The sequence below is a fragment of the Nerophis lumbriciformis genome, linkage group LG32 (assembly GCF_033978685.3).
Source record: "Nerophis lumbriciformis linkage group LG32, RoL_Nlum_v2.1, whole genome shotgun sequence".
NCBI classification, from domain to species: Eukaryota; Metazoa; Chordata; class Actinopteri; order Syngnathiformes; family Syngnathidae; genus Nerophis; species Nerophis lumbriciformis.
In genome coordinates, this window is record NC_084579.2 from 4,998,436 (window position 1) to 5,022,888 (window position 24,453).

General features: G+C 40.8%; 2 protein-coding genes across 6 annotated transcripts in view; both read right to left on the minus strand.

The window, feature by feature from the left end:
• Positions 1-1,912: 1,912 nt before the first annotated feature.
• Positions 1,913-10,233, minus strand: LOC133574976 (peptidyl-prolyl cis-trans isomerase-like). Of its 2 annotated transcripts, none has more exons than XM_061927405.2 (5): positions 10,077-10,233; positions 9,933-9,963; positions 9,672-9,760; positions 2,158-2,330; positions 1,913-2,086 (listed from the first exon to the last, which is right to left on the minus strand). In XM_061927405.2, exons 1-5 carry the CDS (start codon positions 10,143-10,145, stop codon positions 1,951-1,953), a joined length of 498 nt encoding a protein of 165 aa, XP_061783389.1. In that variant the 5' UTR covers positions 10,146-10,233; the 3' UTR covers positions 1,913-1,950. The 2 variants fall into 2 exon arrangements, with proteins under 2 accessions (XP_061783389.1, XP_061783390.1); XM_061927406.2 differs by having other exon boundaries at positions 9,929-9,963.
• A 177-nt stretch (positions 10,234-10,410) lies between these two features.
• Positions 10,411-24,453, minus strand: part of LOC133575000 (zinc finger MIZ domain-containing protein 2-like) — a 52,630-nt gene continuing 38,587 nt past the window's right edge. For 3 of the 4 annotated variants that reach the window (XM_061927437.1, XM_061927439.2, XM_061927441.2), the window contains 7 exons: positions 14,054-14,211; positions 13,917-13,984; positions 13,777-13,845; positions 13,467-13,708; positions 11,798-11,913; positions 11,239-11,433; positions 10,411-11,167 (listed from right to left, as the gene is read on the minus strand). In XM_061927437.1, the coding sequence (XP_061783421.1) occupies positions 11,060-11,167; positions 11,239-11,433; positions 11,798-11,913; positions 13,467-13,708; positions 13,777-13,845; positions 13,917-13,984; positions 14,054-14,211 (956 nt within the window). In that variant the 3' untranslated portion in view covers positions 10,411-11,059. The remainder of the gene's footprint in view (positions 11,168-11,238; positions 11,434-11,797; positions 11,914-13,466; positions 13,709-13,776; positions 13,846-13,916; positions 13,985-14,053; positions 14,212-24,453) is intronic. The other variant, XM_061927440.1, reaches the window with a different exon arrangement.

Here is a 24,453-nt window from a genome sequence, read left to right on the forward strand (position 1 = left end):
CATATTTCAAAACTTTGTCCACCTATAAGCCGCCCCGTGTTGTAAGCCGCATCTAACTGCGCTAAAGGAATGTCAAAAAAACAGTCAGATAGGTCAGTCAAACTTTAATAATATATTAAAAACCAGCGTGATGTGGGCGCGCATGGAGTCGTATATCAACATGGACGGAGCTGCTGAAAAAAGCCACCCGGCCTCTTCGCGTAAACTTAAACTTACCTTAACCACTCGCTCATCTTTTCTTCATCCATCCCTTCGAGTTAGCTTTTATGATGACGCCGGCTGGAAAGGTCTCTTTTGGCAAGGTCTTCCTTTTGAATATCACCATGGGTGGAAGTTTCTGGCCATTAGCATGGCAAGCTAGAACCACAGTGAAGGATGACTTCTCATTCCCTGTGGTGCGAATATTCACCGTACGTGCTCCCGTTGTATCCACAGTGCGGTTCACAGGAATATCAGTTGCTGTGAAATAGTAATCCGTGTGCGGATGGAGAGATTGCGTCTTTTCATGAACCGGATCCCTGTCGTTTAGTAGGAGCCATTTTGTGGTCTTTACAGATGTAAACACACAAAGGAAATGAAACGTACGGTAATATCCGCGCGCTTTTTCTTCTTCTACGCGGGCGGGTGGTTGCTTACAGTAGAAGAAGAAGCGCTTCCTGTTCTATGGGGGCGGGTGCTTACCTTGGCGGTTGCTTGCGTAGAAGAAGCGCTTCCTGTTCTACCGGGAAAAAAGATGGCGGCTGTTTACCGAAGTTGTGAGACCGAAACTTTATGAAAATGAATCTTAATATTAATCCATATATAAAGCGCACCGGGTTATAAGGCGCACTGTCAGCTTTTGAGAAAATGTGTGGTTTTTAGGTGCGCCTTATAGTGCGGAAAATACGGTACTTAGAATATGTTCCCCATACTAAAGTGTTACGAAAAACATATAACTTTGTCTTGAATTTGAAAAAAAAAACATTTTATTTTTCACTAAAGAAGGGTTCATATGAAACTGGTGGGGTTCGGTACTTAAGACATACTTGCCAACCTTGAGACCTCCGATTTCGGGAGGTGGGGGCGTGGTCAGGGGTGGGGTGGGGCGTGGTTAAAAGGGGAGGAGTATATTGACAGCTAGAATTCACCAAGTCAAGTATTTATATATATATATATATATATAGATATCTACATCCTGAAAATATGCAAACAAACTGTGTTTAGATAATTGATACCTCAAACTTGCATAAATAAATATTAAGGAATATAACATAACTTGGCTTCTGAGAGTTTCAAAATGTAATGAATAAAATGCTAAAGTTGTTGATAAACAAGCAATTATTTTTAATAATTAAATATGGTCATTTTAAATGAATTATTATGATAATTTAAAATAAATTATTTCAAATATGTTTATTTTAATGTATAATTCTATGTCTGGATGTAATAAGGAGTCACGAAAAAATACATATAAAAATACAATTAATTTTGATGTTTTTAGCAAAATATAGTGAAAATGTATTTAGTTTTTTTTTTTTTTTAAATAATAAATATATTTATTTTTAGGTAAGATAAACATAATAATACAATTTATCTCTAGTCTGGATGATTTAGTTCTTGTCACCCTTTTGTCCTCGTCATGAAAAAAAGGCTGTCCTCACTCAGGTCCGCATGGAGCTGGAGGGGGCGTGGCTTCCAGCTCCGGCTGAAAATCGGGAGATTTTCGGGAGAATATTTGTCCCGGGAGGTTTTCGGGAGAGGCGCCGAATTTCGGGAGTCTCCCGGAAAATTCGGGAGGGTTGGCAAGTATGACTTAAGAACCACTGGGTTAGAAGAACACAAACTTCTACAGCAGCCAGACAAGGAAGAGGGGGTGCGTAAAACAGCGACCTCTAGTGGTGAGGTGAAGAAGTGCCTCTGACTGTACCAGGAGGGAGGGGGGGCGGGGGGACGATTTGTGGCGGGAAGGTTCTACTTGAGCTCCCCGCAGTCCGCGATGACGACCTTGGCTTTAGGGGTTCCACTCTTGGTTCCTTGCTTCTCGACGTTCTTCAGAACGTCAACGCCGTCCACCACGTTCCCGAACACCACGTGCTTCCCGTTGAGCCTGCGCACGAAGCACATGAGTCATGACGTCACGCGGCCATGAAGAAGCCGACATTGTTAATGGCGGCTCACCAGTCAGTGGACGCCGTGCACATGAAGAACTGCGAGCCGTTGGTGTTGGGCCCGGCGTTGGCCATGGACAGCGTGCCCACGCCGCCGTGCTTCAGCTGGAAGTTCTCGTCGGCGAACTTTTCTCCGTAGATGGACTTTCCTCCTGTGCCGTTGTGGTTGGTGAAGTCTCCGCCCTGCGACCACAGGTGAAGTCACTTCCTGCTTACCGTTAGCATGCTAGGCTAACCGCTAATGTCACGCAAAGATACATTTATTCCGTTTAAACACACCGGGACTTTAATACACTTATTCCGTTTAAACACACCGGGACTTTAATACACGTATTCCGTTTAAACACACCGGGACTTTAATACACATATTCCGCTTAAACACACCGGGACTTTAATACACATATTCTTTCTTTTAGTTTATTTGGAACATGAACACACTTACATCATAATACATCACACAATTTCATATCATTTCATTTTACATCATGCCCGAAAAGGAGTAGGAAGAGGCAAAGCTTATTTAATCCTACCCCTTTCCCACTTCAAAGCGTTTACAATTATATAGAATAATTTACTGACCTTTTTATATAATAAAATAACATCTATGAATTAGTATAGGCGAGGGCGGACCTACGTCACTTCCGCCTGCCAATCCCCTAGCAACCGGTCGCCATATTGAATTCGTTGAAAACAAACCAGCTCACAGCGAACACAGCATTGACAGAAAAGGCATTTAACGAGGTTTCACGGCATTTTAAACTGTTCTAAATGGCGTATGATTATGTAAATAGTCTTTCCAGTGAGGCTAGGTTAAGATACGAGTTAAATAGTTCTGTAGTCGGATTAAACGACTGCCCTTACCGCCTTCCAGCAGATGGTAGTGATGGGTTGATGAGGCGTCATGAAGCGTTTCGACACATTGCAAAACTGTATTGATACTGTGTCGATACTGTGTCACTAAATACTGACATCTGCTGGACATTAAAAATCCCTACAGGCAACCTATGGACCGACTCAACTGGCACTGATTTTATGACCTAGTACAGTGGTTCTCAAATGGGGGTACGCGACCCCTGGGGGTACTTGAAGGTATGCCAAGGGGTACGTGAGATTTTTTTTTAAATATTCTAAAAATAGCAACAATTCAGAAATCCTTTATAAATATATTTATTGAATAATACTTCAACAAAATATGAATGTAAGTTCATAAACTCAGTGAAGCACAAGCTCAGGTTTGTCACTAAAATGTCTGTCAAAAAGAAGTGTGAAAAGAAATGCAACAATGCAATATTCAGTGTTGACAGCTAGATTTTTTGTGGACATGTTCCATAAATATTGATGTTAAAGATTTTTTTTTTTGTGAAGAAATGTTTAGAATTAAGTTCATGAATCCAGATGGATCTCTAATACAATCCCCAAAGAGGGCACTTTAAGTTGATGATTACTTCTATGTGTAGAAATCTTTATTTATAATTGAATCACTTGTTTATTTTTCAACAAGTTTTTAGTTATTCTTATCTTTTTTTCCAAATAGTTCAAGAAAGACTACTACAAATGAGCAATATTTTGCACTGTTATACAATCTAATAAATCAGAAACTGATGACATAGTGCTGTATTTTACTTCTTTATCTTTTTTTTTTTTCAACCAAAAATGCTTTGCTCTGATTAGGGGGTACTTGAATTAAAAAAAAATTCACAGGGGGTACATTGCTGAAAAAAGGTTGAGAACCACTGACCTAGTATATACAATAATATAAACCAAGTCGTTGTATTTCATTTAGGATTATTTAATAACTTCATTTAAATAAAAATATATTTTTTGTCTTTTTTAGATACAGTCAATAAATAATGTGAACATGTATCATAACATGGAAATCTAAGAGAACGTGTTGTGAATGAGGATGCTTGTGGACCTGGAATTTTTAAAAAAAAATTTTTTTTACACATTTTTATTAAAAAAAAAAAAAAAGTTTTTCCGACGTATTACATTTTAGACGATTTTTCTTAGTTATTATTTCTCCGGCTGTAGAAAAGACCCGCTCACAGGGCACAGAGGAGGCGTCAGTGCGACACAGTTCGCGTATCGGTCACGTGACTTTCTAAAAGCGGTACGTGCACCGACACAGGGTTTCGCTCTATGAGCTCGACGCATGCGCTGATGCATCGGTGTTGCCGGACCCATCACTAGCAGATGGTATAGCCAAGTTGTGGTTAAGAAGGTGGATTTTTGTTCCTTATATTTACCAGAAACGAAGTGATCCGAACACACGACCCGGGATTTTGGGGGACTCCAGTGAGAACCGTCCTCGTTTTCCCGGTGTAAAGCTGCGAGCCATTTGTCTCGTCTCTGTGGGGCTTTTAGCACGCTTTGGCAGAAAAAATATTGAGAGATTTGAGGGCTACAACTACAAGTAATGTTTGATTACAACAAAGGAGACTTGCAGACAGCATTTTACGACTGTCTTGAAAAGTTGATTAAATGGCAACATGAAAATTATAGGGTTTATTGGTTTTTAAAAACCCAACCGTTAAGTGCAAATTTAAATGAAACTGGTTTTCGAAAATAGCCTTTATACCGTATGTTATTGTTGTGCAACAACAACTTCAGCTGTCGAACGTTATTCAGTAAAAATTCAACGGGTTCAACATTAGCATGGACGGTATAGCCAAGTTGTGGTTAAGAAGGTGGATTTTTGTTCCTTATATTTACCAGAAACGAAGTGATCCGAACACACGACCCGGGATTTTGGGGGACTCCAGTGAGAACCGTCCTCGTTTTCCCGGTGTAAAGCTGCGAGCCATTTGTCTCGTCTCTGTGGGCTTTTAGCACGCTTTGGCAGAACAAAATACGACCTTTGTTTTCCCTGTTTCCAGTTGTGGTTTGCACAACCAAAAACAACACCGTTTTTTGGCATTTTGGAGGCAGAATGACGGGTTTAATCAGCGCAGGTCGACAGGTTAAAGAGTAATGGCGACGGTTTGTTTTCAACGCCAGTCAGGTTGCTATGGCTCGAAGAACCCGTATGTAGCTCAGTTGCCCGGATGTCGGCCCTGCCCTATACACATATTTCGTTCAAACACACCGGGACTTTAATACACATATTCCGCTTAAACACACCGGGACTTTAATACACATATTCTTTCTTTCTTTCTTTTAGTTTATTTGGAACATGAACACACTTACATCATAATACATCACACAATTTCACATCATTTCATTTTACATCATGCCCGAAAAGGAGTAGGAAGAAGCAAAGCTTATTTAATCCTACCCCTTTCCCACTTCAAAGCGTTTACAAATATATAGAATCATTTACTGACCTTTTTATATAATAAAATAACATCTATGAATTAGTATACAACAGTTTTGTAATATGTAATTAATTAATTAATTCAGTCATTATTAACATACTGAGATGAAGAATATCTTATTTTCAATAAGGTTGAAAGTATTTCTCATAATTCTTTTTTGTACTCTTTTGAACAACCTCTTAAACTGGATCATATCAGTACAATTTTTAACGTCTTTACTTAATCCATTCCATAATTTAATTCCACATATGCTAAAAGTTCTAAGTGTTGTACGTGCATATAAATGTTTTAAATTATTTTTTCCTCTAAGGTTATATTTCTCCTCTTTAGTTGAGAAGAATTGTTGTACATTCTTTGGTAGCAGGTTATAGTTTGCTTTGTACATCATTTTAGCTGTTTGCAATTTTACCAAATCACCGAACTTTAATATTTCTGACTTAATAAATAAAGGGTTTGTGTGTTCTCTATATCCAACATTATGTATTATTCTAACTGATCTTTTTTGTAACACGGTTAGCGAATGTAGCGCACATTTGTAGTTATTTTCCCATATTTCTGCACAATAACTCAGATATGGTAACACTAGCGAGCAGTAGAGAATATGTAGTGAGTTTTGGCCCAGGACATATTTTGCTTTATTCATTATTGAAATGTTTTTTGCCACCTTATGTTGTATGTTTTGTATATGAGATTTCCAGTTCATTTGATCATCTATTAATACTCCCAAAAATCTAGTTTCTTTTACCCTTTCTATGTCTACTCCGTCTATTTGTATTTGTGTATGATGCTATTTTCTACTATTACCAAATAGCATTATTTTAGTTTTACTGAGATTCAAAGATAGTCTGTTTTTGTCAAACCATCTTTTTAATTTGTTCATTTCTTCTGTTATTATTTGTATTATCTTCTGTGTGCTCTCTCCTGAACAGAAAGCAGGTGTGTCGTCCGCAAATAAAACCAACTTTAAGTCCTTCGTAACCTTACAAATGTCGTTTATATAAAGATTGAACAATCTTGGTCCCAGTATTGATCCCTGGGGTATTCCGCTTAAACACACCGGGACTTTAATACACATATTCCGTTTAAACACACCGGGACTTTAAAGGGGAACATTATCACCAGACCTATGTAAGCGTCAATATATACCTTGATGTTGCAGAAAAAAGACCATATATTTTTTAACCGATTTTCGAACTCTAAATGGGTGAGTTTTGGCGAATTAAACGCCTTTCTATTATTCACTCTCGGAGCGTCCGCCATTTTCTCACACAAATTACAAACACCGAGTCAAATCAGCTCTGTTATTTTCCGTTTTTTCGACTGTTTTCCGTACCTTGGAGACATCATGCCTCGTCGGTGTGTTGTCGGAGGGTGTAACAACACGAACGGGGACGGATTCAAGTTGCACCAGTGGCCCAAAGATGCCAAAGTGGCAAGAAATTGGACGTTTGTTCCGCGCACTTTACCGACGAAAGCTATGCTACGACAGAGATGGCAAGAATGTGTGGATATCCTGCGACACTCAAAGCAGATGCATTTCCAATGATAAAGTCAAAGAAATCTGCCGCCAGACCCCCATTGAATCTGCCGGAGTGTGTGAGCAATTCAGGGACAAAGGACCTCGGTAGCACGGCAATCAATGGCGGTAGTTTGTTCCCGCAGACGAGCGAGCTAAACCCCCTGGATGTCTTGGCTCACACCGTCCCGAAGATGATCAAGAGAAGAATATCGACCCTAGCTTCCCTGGCCTGCTGACATGAGGGTATGTCTACAGAATATATTAATTGATGAAAACTGGGCTGTCTGCACTCTCAAAGTGCATGTTGTTGCCAAATGTATTTCATATACTGTAAACCTAGTTCATAGTTGTTAGTTTCCTTTAATGCCAAACAAACACATACCAATCGTTGGTTAGAAGGCGATCGCCGAATTCGTCCTCGCTTTCTCCCGTGTCGCTGGCTGTCGTGTCGTTTTCGTCGGTTCAAACTGATATGGCTCAATAGCTTCAGTTTCTTCTTCAATTTGGTTTTCGCTACCTGCCTCCACACTACAACCATCCGTTTCAATACATTCGTAATCTGTTGAATCGCTTAAGCCGCTGAAATCCGGGTCTGAATCCGAGCTAATGTCGCTATAGCTTGCTGTTCTTTCCGCCATGTTTGTTTGTGTTGGCTTCACTATGTGACGTCACAGGAAAATGGACGGGTGTTTATAACGATGGTTAAAATCAGGCACTTTGAAGCTTTTTTTAGGGATATTGCGTGATGGGTAAAATTTTGAAAAAAACTTCGAAAAATATAATAAGCCACTGGGAACTGATTTTTAATGGTTTTAACAATTCTGAAATTGTGATAATGTTCCCCTTTAAAGTTATCAGCTGTCACAATCGAGGAAAAAATAACTTCAGTTGTTCCATCTGCCCAAAGTTGTAAAACATCAATGCAAAACTTGTAATATGGAACCTTTTACTTTGAAAATGTCACTTCCGCTTCCAGTGTTGCCCATCAGTAATGCTATTGGTGCAGATGTGCCTTTTTGTAACGCTTAAGAGCTCCACTTGAGGCACTAATGGCTAATGTTTTGATCTCACATACATGTTCTATTAACCTGGACATGGACTATTTTGTTAGCAGCTGAAAGTGATAAAGTGAAGTGTTGGGGCAAGTATCTTATCTCCAGTGAGGTAAAATAGCTGTAATAACAAGACAGGTTAGGATACTACATCATAGTAGTATTTAATAAGACAGGTTAGGATACTACATCATAGTAGTATTTAATAAGAGACAGGTTAGGATACTACATCATAGTAGTATTTAATAAAAGACAGGTTAGGATACTACGGTACATCAAAGATGTAGTATCCTAACCTGTCTTTTATTATCATTGATGTAGGATACTACATCAATGATGTAGTATCCTAACCTGTCTTGTATTAAATACTACTATGATGTAGTATCCTAACCTGTCTTATTAAATACTACTATGATTCATAGTAGTATTTAATAAGACAGGTTAGGATACTACATCATAGTAGTATTTAATAAGAGACAGGTTAGGATACTACATCATAGTAGTATTTAATAAGAGACAGGTTAGGATACTACATCATAGTAGTATTTAATAAAAGACAGGTTAGGATACTACATCATAGTAGTATTTAATAGACAGGTTAGGATACTACATCATAGTAGTATTTAATAAAAGACAGGTTAGGATACTACATCAATGATGTAGTATCCTAACCTGTCTTGTATTAAATACTACTATGATGTAGTATCCTAACCTGTCTTATTAAATACTACTATGATTCATAGTAGTATTTAATAAGACAGGTTAGGATACTACATCATAGTAGTATTTAATAAGAGACATGTTAGGATACTACATCATAGTAGTATTTATTAAGAGACAGGTTAGGATACTACATCATAGTAGTATTTATTAAGAGACAGGTTAGGATACTACATCATAGTAGTATTTAATAAGAGACAGGTTAGGATACTACATCCTAGTAGTATTTAATAAGAGACAGGTTAGGATGCTACATCCTAGTAGTATTTAATAAGAGACAGGTTAGGATACTACATCCTAGTAGTATTTAATAAGAGACAGGTTAGGATACTACATCATAGTAGTATTTAATAAGACAGGTTAGGATACTACATCATAGTAGTATTTAATAAGAGACAGGTTAGCATACTACATCATAGTAGTATTTAATAACAAGACAGGTTAGGATACTACATCATAGTAGTATTTAATAAGACAGGTTAGGATACTACATCATAGTAGTATTTAATAAGAGACAGGTTAGCATACTACATCATAGTAGTATTTAATAACAAGACAGGTTAGGATACTACATCATAGTATTTAATAACAAGACAGGTTAGAATACTACATCATAGTAGTATTTAATAAGAGACAGGTTAGAATACTACATCATAGTAGTATTTAATAAGAGACAGGTTAGAATACTACATCATAGTAGCATTTAATAAGAGACAGGTTAGGATACTACATCATAGTAGTATTTATTAAGAGACAGGTTAGGATACTACATCATAGTAGTATTTAATAAGACAGGTTAGGATACTACATCATAGTAGTATTTATTAAGAGATGTTTGGCTACATGCTGACATCAGAAAGTGCCTGAATTTTAGGTCATTAATTAGTAAGCATCTAAATGTAAATAAAGAAGAAAATACCTGACACATGAACTTGGGAATGATGCGATGAAATGTGGAGTTCTTGTAGCCAAAACCTTTTTCTCCCGTACAAAGAGCCCGGAAGTTCTCTGTGCAATCAAAGAGGGTATTCATTAAAGCAGATGGCAGGTCAAATCCTCTTTTGTTTACATTCTTTTTCAGTATCAGAAGTAAGTACTGGTGCCACACCTAAAAACATGACCTATTTGTATACGTCAGGAAAAAAACGAAAGGTTAGTTGTCAGCTGGAAGCTTACCTACCGGCAGTCTTTGGCACCACGTCTGCTCGAAGCTGCAAAATGACCAAATACAAAGAATTTAAATCAAACGTATGAAGTCTCTCAACATTTAAATGAGGCCTTTACACTAAATAGTGGAAATGAACACAAATAGGTGTCTTTTTACCTCCATCGTGATCCTGCCTGCATTAGCACCATCAATGGTGATGTCAAAGAAAACTTTGGGGTTTGCCATTGTTTAAAGAAAAGCAGATATCGTCATTAAATCAGGAAGCGGATGAATTTGTGGCGACGTCGTCCGTGTTGGACTATTTATAGCAACTCATCCTCTGACGTCACAGGCTCGGGCGGCCAATCGGAGCCTGTTCCTTTGAGGAAAAAGGACCAATAGGAGGGAAGGCAGGAGGGGAAGATGTTGGTGGAACAATGACAGGCCGCACAAGCAGAGGATGCATAACAAGCAGCTTTAAAGTGTTTGATTCAAAAAGGACACTCGGTAATTGTCACTATTTTATTTTGACCTCATTTATCTTCATTCATTTGTTTTTCAGTTGAAATGAAGGGAATGCGTAGATCACTCTGGAAACAACAAGCTTCAAATCAACTAGTTTTTAATTCCCCTTTTAAGTTCCAGCAAATGAAGAAACAGTCGGTACAATGAGAATTATGATTACAAAATAAATAGAAAACGATGGCAATTCAAATGTGTTACAAAATATGTGCAATAGTTTACATCTTTAAAAACACCTTTTTTCTAGTAAATTTGCCATGACATAGTTGTTTTCCAAATGAAACATTATCGTGTTGCTCAACATTTTTCTCTTTAAGTCTTTTAGAAAAGGTGGAATCGTTTGCGTGCTGCGGGGAAAAAGTCGACACAGATGACGATGACGTGGTGGCACAGACAATGTGAAAGTTCTCCAATGAAAATCATGGCCGGGGAATGTGGGAGGTGTCACAGTGGTTTACTTGCACAGGTGGCCCCGCCCACCAGACCTCAAATATGACACTCGGCGAAAGGACCAAGCAGACAAAAGGTGTTGGTGTCCTGGTAGACATTGTCAGTCTTTTAGAAGCTTTCTCAACAAACGCATGTGAACTCTTCCTCCATCCCCACGTTCACCAGGTGGGCGGGGCCTGACAAGATGGTCAGTTGTTCTCGAAGAGCGACAGCAGGTCGTCGCTGCTGTTGTTGGGCAGGTCGGGGGGGCCAAGGTAGGACAGCAGCTCGTCGGGGTTGGTCAGCTCGGGCAGAAGCTGGAAAAACAAGCAGCGATAACAAAACAGGTGGAGGTACAGGTGGGGAGTTAGAGCCAAGAGGCGCTCACATCCAGCGAATGATCCGCCGCCTCTCCGGCTGCCCCCGGCCCAACCAGGCCGAAAGAGCCTTCGTGGAGCCGGGCATTGTGGGTAGCGACGCTCCTTTGCGGCAGCGGGCTGCCAGCCTCACTGAGGCTGTGGTTGGCGTGCTGTGGGAGCAGGGAACTATGGGAGGGCTCCATGCGGCCAGGATGCGTGGCCTGCTGAGACATCACAAACATGAAGATCGGCTTGACATTTACGGGAGTGGCGCCACCAGCATGTGACAGCTGGCGAGCAGCTGCACCTGGCAACCGTCATCGTGTGTGTACTTGTGCGCCGTTAACAGCTCTCAGGTGCCCCAACAAGGCAGCAGGCAGAGACAGTGAAGAATTTTAAATGTTGGAGTACGTCATGACCTCCATCTTGGTGTGTTTGCTCCCTAGTGGATGGTTTTGTCAAGAGTAGCTAGGAGCAGATCTCTCTCACACACACACAAAGTGTGTCTTGTTACGTAACGTATGCTTTTTGATGGCCACTGAGGCGTCACTGACGGCACATGGTAGTTTACATAAGAGCGGTTCTGACCTGGTCGGGTTGGTAGGCCAGAGGCGCTCCAGAAGAAGGGTACTCTCCGAGGGTCGGTGTCCCGGGAGTGTTTGGGAATTCCGTGAATCCAGATTGGCTGACGAAGCCTCGACTCCCTGCGGAGTAAAGATGTCGGTGTGTTCCGGGTCACTTGCCATGAAAGGATGGCTCATGTGACTTTCTACGATGACATCATTCATCTAATGACAACGTGTGGGGAGGGGCGGAGTTTCGCAATCCATACTGTCCCATACCTGCCAACTTTTGAAATCAGAAAAACCTAGTAGCCAGGGGCCGCAGGCCCCGGTAGGTCCAGGACAAAGTCCTGGTGGGGGGTTCAGGTTCGCCCCCCGACGCAAAATGATTATTAGCATTCAGACAGGTTAAAATGTTGCTAAAACCATCACTTTTCTATCAGTCACAGTGACTTTTCAAAACAAAAATATTACAGCAAAAATCATATGGGTTGATTGACATGTTTATTCTGTAAGCTAACTTCAATAGTTTGAAATTATTTTGACAGTTAATGCCAGTTATCCTGTCAACCTTTCACAAGACTTCAATTTGTTAATTGAAAGTATAAACACTTTTTACAGTAAACAAATGGTAAAACAGTACTAAACAATTCCATTAAAAAAAAAATTGGTGTCATTATTAACTTTCTGTCCAAGCTTGTATAATCTACTGCCTTGTTCAATTGTAAAAAATATTCTGTGCCTAAAATTCACATTTCTATCACAATTATCATACTGTAAACATGGTAAGCTAACTTCATTTAAATTAATAGTCCTGTCAATAGCATGGAATTACAATTCAAATGTAGTTTTTTTGTAAGCCTTTCAAAAGAATTCAAAATATGAAAAATTAATGAAAATTAATTTAAGCCATCAGACACTTGAAAAGTGGCACATCACATCTCTAATGTAATCATTTTAACTTTTCATCAGAAATAGCACTGCAAAAATATTAAGGACATACTTCTGTATTTTGGTAGTTATGCTGTCAACATTTAACAAGATTTCTTCAACTTGGACTTGAAAGCATAAATAGTATAAACACTTTTAACAGTATAACAGTACTAAACAATTCCAATAGATAACATTGGTGTCATTACCTTTTTGTGGCTAAAATCCAAATTTAGCAACGGCATTAGACTTGTGTTTTTTTGTCCCAACGTGGTCTTTTACATCGCTAATTCCTCCGTGTCCGATCGAAAAATCTTGTCTGCACAAGGTGCAATTCGCGTAGTTTTCACCCTTTTTGGAACGGATAATTATTCCCGGATAGGCTTTTGAATATTCTTCACGGAATGACTGCAGTTTTCTTTTCGGTTTAAGACTCGTTTGCGATTTTTCTCCGGCTGATTCCATGATCGTTCGCTCGTTTGGAAACAATGGCAACTGGTGCCTCGCGCTTGGCAGCGGTGCTATAAATAGCCTCGCGCATGGCATTCGGAATGGCTCGATAGGAAGTTACGGGACGCAGTGTCGATTGTCATTGTTGTTACGCGATTTCGTGAATAAAACTTAAAAAAAAATATTTTTTTTAATTAATGAAAAACCGTATTTTTTATCACCCGCAACCGTAACCCGGAATAGGTTGATGAAAACCGTACTAATTACGGGAAAACCGGAGTAGTTGGCAGGTATCCCCACACTCCCCTTCTTACCAGGTCTATTGTAGTCCGGGCTGCTCCTGCCCCCCGCTGGTCCACCCGGGTATGGCGAGGCCGGGGGCCCCAGGGCAGCGATCATCTCCATCACGTTTGGCAGCACCATGTGACTCGGGCTGACGGTGCGGCAGCGTTTCAGCGGAGGCCCGTCAGGCTCCTCCTTGATGTGCAGGTCGGGTTTGATCGGAACCGGCCGCCAGCCACAAAGCGGGTCGATGGTGATCTCCTCATATTCAGAACTGGTGGAAAAGAACGTTAAAGTAAGAGAAGGGCAAAGTGAAAGTTGTGGACCGTGACGTGGGCCTACTTTTGAATATAGACCAGAATCCCCAACATGTATTGGTCCACTTCCAGGCCTTCCAGCAAAGCGGTCTTACTGTAACGAGAGCAGCACACATGGTACACGTGCACGCCACCTGGGTTCTGAGGGGTGGGCGGAGAACCTACTTGCAGACGGGGCACCGCCACGTTCCTCGTTCACAATTCAGCTGCAAATATGACTCCAGGTCGAAACACTGCAACCACGTGTGAAGAGAAGTCGGTTAGTGCGCACTGACATCTACGTCCCCAGCGCAGGGGCCCACCTGTATGTGCCGGCAGTCGTGGCCTCTGGCCGGCAGCTGGATCCGTCTGAACGTGATGGGACATTTCAGCGAGACTTTGATGGCCGTTTGCTCCACGCCGTCCTCTCCGTTGAGCCCGGGAGTCCCGGGGATGGTACCGCTGCTGAAGTTCCTCTTGACTGAGACAAAGCATTTTCATCATCAAGTCATTTCTCAACTACTTTGCCTACCATCCTGCAGGGGGCAGTAATGCTGCTTCTACACACAGCCAATACCAGTTGAACAAAGGAGTCGGGCTACACCATTGCGAAAAAAACCTAACGGAGATTTTTATTTACAAACTTGTGATTCGATTTGTATATTTTATACATATAAATAGGTTCAGTAGTTCTCAAGTAGGGATGTCCCGATCCAATATTTGGATCGGCCGCCGATATTTGCCAAAAAATGCGTATCGGCAAGGCATGGGAAAATGCCGATCCAGATCCAGTTTAAAAAAAAAAAAACTCCGGTCCGTGTTTTCCAACGTACCTATCTAAATAATACATTCCACTTTTCTGCTGCTCCCTAATTTTCGTTCCGCATTTTCCAGCACACCTTCAACACATCCACAGGTCTGTGGATTCTCACGCAGTTGCTTTTAGCTGCTGGCATTGCACTACAGGCTCTTCTCACTCTTTCCTGTGTCTCCCTCTCACAGACAGCAAGCGCACCTTCTTACACACGTCACATACTGTCACATCATACGTCACATACTGTCACGTCACACGTCACATACGTATACGCCCTCTCCCAGCACAGAGGTAGCAGCATGGCTAACGTTAGCTGTGATGCTAGCGCAGCCGTGCTAGCAATGCTCCCTCTAAGGTGCGCGCCTGTGCAATTGTGCACGGCAAATCTTTGCCACGCACAAATTCAAATTAAAAAAATAAGCGCATAACAATTTTCGACACACGGACACGACAGAGAGAACAGTTTTCGTCATCATTGTTCAAATATTGTAACGTCTGTCGAGACGCTTATCTCCATTCGGTGCCACACGTCCACACCATCAAAATGCTGAGGCAAACATTTCCAGATCAACACCGTATGAAAAAATTAGTGATTTTTTTTAGTTGTGATTTCCTTCTCTGCATGAAAGTTTAAAAGTAGCATATATTAATGCAGTATGAAGAAGAATGTTTTAATGTAGACACATAGAATCATCATACTGCTGTGATTATATGCATCAAGTGTTCATTTAAGGCTAAGGCAAAATATCCACATATATATGGTGTATCGTGACATGGACTAAACATATCCACATATATATGGTGTATCGTGACATGGCCTTAAAATATCGCAATATTAAAAAAAGGCCATATCGCCCAGCCCTAGTTTCAATGATGCCATTTCTGTTTGTCATGTATAATTTTATCTATTTTGTGTTTATCCTTGAATAAACAGGTCAGTTTCTTGTTACCAACCATTGTGTATTATTCAAACTCCCCTAATTCAGCTGGCTAGTTGTTATCAAGAGTACTAAAACCCTTTTCAACATGATTCTGACAACTAAGTAGGCTAAATAACTTTAAACGTTAATACATGCTCGGATAGGCCAGTATCGGTCAGTATCGGTATCGGATCGGAAGTGCAAAAACAATATCGGATCGGAAGTGCAAAAACAATATCGGTATCGGATCGGAAGTGAAAAAACCTGGATCGGGACATCCCTATTCTCAAGTACCACCTCAGAAAACACTTGGCTCTCCAAGTACCGCAATAAAGACCAAAATTAAAATACAGTAACATAGTAGGCCAAAGTGTTCATTAAAAACAAGGCAGAGGTTTTTTAACAGTATATTTAATATTTTAAGCCACTAACATTACACACTGTTTGAATGTAATTAATAATACTGAAAGGGGAACTGCATTTTTTTGGGAATTTTGCCTATCTATAAGCATAATATAATTATGAAAGACATGGCGGCGGATGGATTTATTTTAACGCACTCTAACTTGTAAATAAAAATCTGCTTAGTGGAGCCAAAGGAAAGTCCTCTATTTTGCTCGTAAAATCCAATAAACCATTCAAAAAGCGCCAACAATATTCCATTTACATTTCGTGACTTGGATATTAACCACATATTAGTGATGTTATTATAAGCTAACGAACAATTTATAGTGGCGACGTGATCACTTCAGTGTGTCAATATGTTTACATCTACTGCTCTTTTGTGCTAGATCATAAATCATGCATCTCACCTGGACAGAAGAAGTCTGACAAGTTGGTACACTTTAACAGACACTTAGGGCCGGAAATGCCGAGAACGACACAAAAATAAATTTTCTTCACAATCGTCACCTAAATGGGAATATATGAACATCCCAGCAATCGGCATCCTAATGACAGCAGACAGTGTACAGTAAGTGATGTTTTATTATGTTTGTTGGCTTTCATGAAGTCTGCAGTGAGTAATAATTAGTGATGAAGGGGGAAAAAAAAGCAAACGCGATACATTTTTTAAATGAATGCGCCACGTATGCTTAAAATGATCAAAATACGATAGTATTTAAATGTTGTTATAAATGTGCCCGTTACTACATACATACACTATATTGCCAAAAGTATTTGGCCACCTGCCTTTACTCACATATGAACTTAGTGCGTCTGCCTCACAATACAAAGGTCCTGAGTAGTCTTGGGTTCAATCCCGGGCTCGGGATCTTTCTGTATGGAGTTTGCATGTCCTCCCCGTGACTGCGTGGGTTCCCTCCGGGTACTCCGGCTTCCTCCCACTTCCAAAGACATGCACCTGGGGATAGGTTGATTGGCAACACTAAATGGGCCCTAGTGTGTGGATGTGAGTGTGAATGTTGTCTGTTTATCTGTGTTGGCCCTGTGATGAGGTGGCGACTTGTCCAGGGTGTACCCCGCCTCCCACCCGATTGTAGCTGAGATAGGCTCCAGCGCCCCCCGCGACCCCAAAGGGAATAAGCGGTAGAAAATGGATGGATGAACTTGAAGTGCCATCCCATGCAATTGTCCAAAATGTTTTGGTATCCTGGAGCATTCAAAGTTCATTTCACTGGAACTAAGGGGCCAAGCCAAACTCTTGAAAAACAACCCCACACCATAATTCCTCCTCCACCAAATTTCACACTCGGCCCAATGCAGTCCGAAATGCAGTGTTCTCCTGGCAACCTCCAAACCCAGACTGGTCTATCAGATTGCCAGATGGAAAAGCGTGACTCATCAGTCCAGAGAAGGCGTCTCCACTGCTCTAGAGTCCAGTGGCGACGTGCTTCACACCACTGCATCCCACGCTTTGCATTGGACTTGGGTGATGTATGGCTTGGATGCAGCTGCGCGGCCATGGAAACCCATTCCATGAAGCTCTCTGCGTACTGTACGTGGGCTAATTGGAAGATCACATGAAGTTTGGAGCTGTGTAGCAACTGACTGTGCAGAAAGTCTTTGCACTATGCTGACCTCTCTGTCAGTTTACGTGGCTGACTTGCTGTTGTTCCCAAACTATTTGCTTTTCTTATAATAAAGTTGACTTTGGAATGTTTAGGAGCGAGGAAATTTCACGACTGGATTTGTTGCACAGGTGGCATCCTATGACAGTTCCACGCTGGAAATCACTGAGAGCGGCCCATTCTTTCACAAATGTTTGTAGAAACAGTCTCCATGCCTAAGTGCTTGATTTGATACACCGGGCCAAGTGATTAGGACACCTGGTTCTCATCATTTGGATACTTTTGGCAATATAGTGTATATACTTACATCATGTATACAGGTAAAAGCCAGTAAATTAGAATATTTTGAAAAACTTGATTTATTTCAGTAATTGCATTCAAAAGGTGTAACTTGTACATTATATTTATTCATTGCACACAGACTGATGCATTCAAATGTTTATTTCATTTAATTTTGATGATTTGAAGTGGCAACAAATGAAAATCCAAAATTCCGTGTGTCACAAAATTAGAATATTACTAAGGCTAATACAAAAAAAGGATTTTTAGAAATGTTGGCCAACTGAAAAGTATGAAAATGAAAAATATGAGCATGTACAATACTCAATACTTGGTTGGAGCTCCTTTTGCCTCAATTACTGCGTTAATGCGGCGTGGCATGGAGTCGATGAGTTTCTGGCACTGCTCAGGTGTTATGAGAGCCCAGGTTGCTCTGATAGTGGCCTTCAACTCTTCTGCGTTTTTGGGTCTGGCATTCTGCATCTTCCTTTTCACAATACCCCACAGATTTTCTATGGGGCTAAGGTCAGGGGAGTTGGCGGGCCAATTTAGAACAGAAATACCATGGTCCGTAAACCAGGCACGGGTAGATTTTGCGCTGTGTGCAGGCGCCAAGTCCTGTTGGAACTTGAAATCTCCATCTCCATAGAGCAGGTCAGCAGCAGGAAGCATGAAGTGCTCTAAAACTTGCTGGTAGACGGCTGCGTTGACCCTGGATCTCAGGAAACAGAGTGGACCGACACCAGCAGATGACATGGCACCCCAAACCATCACTGATGGTGGAAACTTTACACTAGACTTCAGGCAACGTGGATCCTGTGCCTCTCCTGTCTTCCTCCAGACTCTGGGACCTCGATTTCCAAAGGAAATGCAAAATTTGCATGGTTGGGTGATGGTTTGGGGTGCCATGTCATCTGCTGGTGTCGGTCCACTCTGTTTCCTGAGATCCAGGGTCAACGCAGCCGTCTACCAGCAAGTTTTAGAGCACTTCATGCTTCCTGCTGCTGACCTGCTCTATGGAGATGGAGATTTCAAGTTCCAACAGGACTTGGCGCCTGCACACAGCGCAAAATCTACCCGTGCCTGGTTTACGGACCATGGTATTTCTGTTCTAAATTGGCCCGCCAACTCCCCTGACCTTAGCCCCATAGAAAATCTGTGGGGTATTGTGAAAAGGAAGATGCAGAATGCCAGAGCCAAAAACGCAGAAGAGTTGAAGGCCACTATCAGAGCAACCTGGGCTCTCATAACACCTGAGCAGTGCCAGAAACTCATCGACTCCATGCCACGCCGCATTAACGCAGTAATTGAGGCAAAAGGAGCTCCAACCAAGTATTGAGTATTGTACATGCTCATATTTTTCATTTTCATACTTTTCAGTTGGCCAACATTTCTAAAAATCCCTTTTTTGTATTAGCCTTAAGTAATATTCTAATTTTGTGACACACGGAATTTTGGATTTTCATTTGTTGCCACTTCAAATCATCAAAATTAAATGAAATAAACATTTGAATGCATCAGTCTGTGTGCAATGAATAAATATAATGTACAAGTTACACCTTTTGAATGCAATTACTGAAATAAATCAAGTTTTTCAAAATATTCTAATTTACTGGCTTTTACCTGTATAACACCTAAATGGAGGTGTTTGGATGTTTTTCAAAGGCTTTTGTAGGCAGAATTGTAAGCCAACTTTTGATCGCATTTATTTAAAATTAAGAATGCAAAAAAATATACATCCATCGTCATGTCTTTCAATAAATGTAAACGATAGGAAAAATTACCTAAAAAAATGTGCAGTTGCCCATTAAATGTTATTATGTGACTCATTATATGGAGCCTGCATACCACAGATTGAGAATCACTGCATTAATATTGATATCAGTATTTGTGTGTACTATTATCGGTACTAGATCTGAAGTTTGATATAACAGGGTCGTGCCATTGACGGGAATTTTCGGCAGTTTTTCCCCCACGAGAGTCAATCTTGTTTGTGTTTCACCAAATTATCGCCTATCAATACTGTATCGACCCGACCTACTGAGACGTGGGTGCACCATCCACCATTCACCAAGCAGGAAGCAATTGTATGCAGCCGTACTGCGCAGTGCTAAGACGGAAACATGTCTGGCAAACATTTGAAAGAAAATGTCAAGTGGAAGCCAAACTGCTTCACAGTTGCTGCTCAATTTGCAGCATTGGATCAAATCAAGTCCAGTATTAGTCAAACACAAACAGCTCGTGATTTGGGCATCAATGAATCTGTGCGAGGATGAAGAAGCTCTGAATATACGCGGATGACTTTGACAGTACGGGACTATGTCAAAAAAGCTGAAACTCGCAAAGGATCCAAATTTGGATAAATGCAAGTTTGAGTGGTTTTTAGCAAAGAAGCAAAACGATGCTCATTTCTGGGCCAATAATCAAACATGAGAGAAATAGACCTCAATCAGAACTTCAAAAGAGTGACGGATGGTTACGTTTCAACTGAGACACGGAATCAGCAAAGTTGTGGTGTCTGAAGAAAACCGCTCGGCTGATTCTGCCCCTGACGGACCCAATTAGGAACCAGGACCAAAAAACACATGTTCTCCGTATGAATCTCGACATAAAACTGTGGAAAGACATGTTACTTTTAGACTGTCAATCAACATATTCCTGTCTCGAGGTTCCACACATTAGAACAATATGCATTATTTTAAAAATATTTGGCTTTATGCAGACACTCTGAGCTTTTGTATACATCATGGTCTTAAACTGAAGAAATAATCGATTACATTATAAACACGATATATCTTTAATGTAATTATATACAATGTCGGAGGCAGATATTTACATATATCCAAAATTTAAGTTGTACTTCTTATATTTCATAGTCATATTTGAAAACAGCTCGTGTTTTCCATTTCTTCCCTTGCTGCTCTGTCTGCAAGTAAACTGTGTACCGTATTTTCCGCACTATTAGCCGCACCTAAAAACCACAAATTTACTCAAAAGCTGACAGTGCGGCTTATAACCCGGTGCGCTTTATATATGGATTAATATTAAGATTCATTTTCATAAAGTTTAGGTCTCGCAACTACGGTAAACAGCCGCCATCTTTTTTCCCCGTAGAAGCGGAAGCGCTTCTTCTTCTACGGCAAGCAACCGCCAAGGTAAGCACCCGCCCCCATAGAAGAGGAAGCGCTTCTTCTTCTACTGTAAGCAACCACCCGCCCCCGTAGAAGAAGAAGGGCACGGATATTACGTTTCATTTCCTTTGTGTGTTTACATCTGTAAAGACCACAAAATGGCTCCTACTAAGCGACAGGTTTCCGGTTCATGAAAAGACGCAATCTCTCCATCCGCACACGGACTACTATTTCACAGCAACTGCCTAAAGACTTTCAAGAAAAGCTGGCTACTTTCCGTGCATATTGTAAAAACAAGATAGCTGAAAAAAAGATCCGGCCAGAGAACATTATCAACATGGACGAGGTTCCACTGACTTTTGATATTCCTGTGAACCGCACTGTGGATACAACGGGAGCACGTACAGTGAATATTCGCACCACAGGGAATGAGAAGTCATCCTTCACTGTGGTTCTAGCTTGCCATGCTAATGGCCAGAAACTTCCACCCATGGTGATATTCAAAAGGAAGACCTTGCCAAAAGAGAACTTTCCAGCCGGCGTCATCATAAAAGCTAACTCGAAGGGATGGATGGATGAAGAAAAGATGAGCGAGTGGTTAAGGTAAGTTTACGCGAAGAGGCCGGGTGGCTTTTTTCACGCAGCTCCGTCCATGTTGATATACGACTCCATGCGCGCCCACATCACGCTGGTTTTTAATATATTATTAAAGTTTGACTGACCTATCTGACTGTTTTTTTGACATTCCCTTTAGCGCAGTTAGATGCGGCTTATAACACGGGGCGGCTTATAGGTGGACAAAGTTTTGAAATATGCCGTTCATTGAAGGCGCGGCTTATAACCCAGGGCGCCTTATGGTGCGGAAAATACGGTATGTTAACCTTGAATTCTTTGGAATGTGTTTTGACTAGGGAGACGATGTGCATGTATTTTGACTAGGGAGAGGAGAGAGGGTTTTGGGGTTGTGAAGACAGACCATTTTGGCGGCGCGATAGAATGTTCTATGCTGGACTGGTCTCAAAAAATACATCTGCAAAGCTTTGCCAATATATTACAAAATACCTATTCTGTCTCTGGTGGTTTTTCAACTCAGCTTTAAGTGTCGTAAAGAGTTTGGGAGCGACTTGTGACTTGAATTCCCTGGGAGGAACAACTGGTCAAAAACGCAACAACAATCATGCAAGTAACCAAAAAATATATAAACTTTTGTCTCATTATAGTAGAATGGTTTACCATTGTACTGTAATTGGAAGGTAAGTAACGGTTATCCTAAATAAACAAACAAAAAGTTAAAGTTAAAGTACCAATGATTGTCACACACACACACACACACACACACACACACACACACACACACACACACACACTAGGTGTAGTGAAATTATTCTCTGCATTTGACCCATCACCCTTGATCACCCCTTGGGAGGTGAGGGGAGCAGTGAGCAGCAGCGGTGGCCACTGAGTGCCAAGCAGGGAGGTAATGGCTCCCATTTTTATAGTCTTTGGTATGACTCGGCCGGGTTTTGAACTCACAACCTACTGATATCAGGGCGGACACTAACCACTAGGCCATTGAGTAGGCACAAATTAGTGTAAGGACAAATGTAGCTTAAATCAGTGGTTCTCAAACTTTCAGAAAACACTTAGAACTCCAAGTAGCCCCATGACGACGTACATTAAAACACAGTAGCGTAGTAGGCCTAAATATTCATTAAAAAACAAGGCAGAGGTTTAATTTACCAAGATGTTTTTGTAACACAGTTACACTATTTGAATATTTAATTAGGTGATTCTACCACAGTTTGACAACTTAAACCTTCAACATCCTAAAGTGCATTTTTTTCCCCAGTTATAAAAACTAGAAAGGATGTTGTTTTCTTGTTTGCCATCACGGCATTCTCGCTTATTCATTCATTCATTGCTATCGGATTTGAAGCTGAAATCTTCCCAAAACGGGACATTTGGCTTTGTAGTCTTATTTTTCCCTCCCTCCTAATTCTTGCTATTTTGTGGAACTTCTCTCTGTCCTGCTGACTTGTTCTCCGCCCACCGAGCAGGGGCGTTACTAGCTTTTAAGGACAGGGGGGGCTTAGCCCCCAGGAGATGCACAGGATGCGAGCGAACGGCTAACAAAGACTTAGAAATGCCATCCATCCATCCATTTTCTACCGCTTATTCCCTTTGGGGTCGCGGGGGGCGCTGGAGCCTATCTCAGCTACAATCGGGCGGAAGGCGGGGTACACCCTGGACAAGTGATTCATTGTTATTAGTATTATTTAAAAAATGCACGGGACAAAATTAAATGCTCCCCGGGACGATGGCTTTTAACCATTTTTTTTCTTTTAATGTATTTATTAATTTGACATTTTATATTAAATGTCTTGGTTTTTCCTCCCTCTGAAAATCCTATGAAATGTTTAACAAGCCATTCTATAACAATACAACAGCTATTAATGTAACAATACAATAAAACAAATATATTTAATGTTTTTTTCATTGTTTTAACATTAGACTAATGTATATTACTCTATATAGATTCTACAAGAGTGATGTGGGCATTTTCTATATGAACAAGTCCAAGGACCGCAGGCAAGGTCGCAGAGAAAATGCGGACTGGATTTTGAGGGATGTGGGCATTTTCTATATGAACAAGTGGAATGGATTGGATACCGACACACTAAAGGGGCTCTCTCCCTTAAAGTACCAATGATTGTCACAAACACACACACTAGGTGTGGTGAAATGTGTCCTCTGCATTTGACCCATCCCCTTGTTCACCCCCTGGGAGGTGAGGGGAGCAGTGGGCAGCAGCGGTGCCGCGCCCAGGAATAATTTTTGGTGATTTACGCTATGAAGTGAGGGGAAACTGAGTGAATAATGACAGGTTATATGATTAATTTATTTAAACTCATATTCGGGCCACTTTATAATGAATATGTTGGCATGTATTTGTAAAAAAAAAAAAAAAAAAAAAAAAAAAAAAATTATATACCGGTATATATATATATATATATATATATATATATATATATATATATATATATATATATATATATATATATATATATATATATACACCGTATTTTCCGCACTATAAGGCGCACCTAAAAACCACAAATTTTCTCAAAAGCTGACAGTGCGCCTTATAACCCGGTGCGCTTTATATATTGGTAAATATTAAGATTCATTTTCATAAAGTTTCGGTCTCGCAACTTCGGTAAACAGCCGCCATCTTTTTTCCCGGTAGAACAGGAAGCGCTTCTTCTTCTACGCAAGCAACCGCCAAGGTAAGCACCCGCCCCCATAGAACAGGAAGCGCTTCTTCTTCTACTGTAAGCAACCACCCGCCCGCGTAGAAGAAGAAAAAGCGCGCGGATATCACCGTACGTTTCATTTCCTTTGTGTGTTTACATCTGTAAAGACCACAAAATGGCTCCTACTAAGCGACAGGGATCTGGTTCATGAAAAGACGCAATCTCTCCATCCGCACACGGATTACTATTTCACAGCAACTGCCTAAAGACTTTCAAGAAAAGCTGGCTACTTTCC

Excerpts from the sequence above, each read along its gene's own strand:
- LOC133574976 (XM_061927405.2), bottom strand. The coding sequence starts at position 10,145 with ATGGCAAACCCCAAAGTTTTCTTTGACATCACCATTGATGGTGCTAAT. Across the intron at positions 9,964-10,076 it reads CAGGCAGGATCACGATGGAG|CTTCGAGCAGACGTGGTGCC; the intron begins GTAAAAAGACAC and ends GTCATTTTGCAG. Across the intron at positions 2,331-9,671 it reads TTCCCAAGTTCATGTGTCAG|GGCGGAGACTTCACCAACCA; the intron begins GTATTTTCTTCT and ends CTGTGGTCGCAG.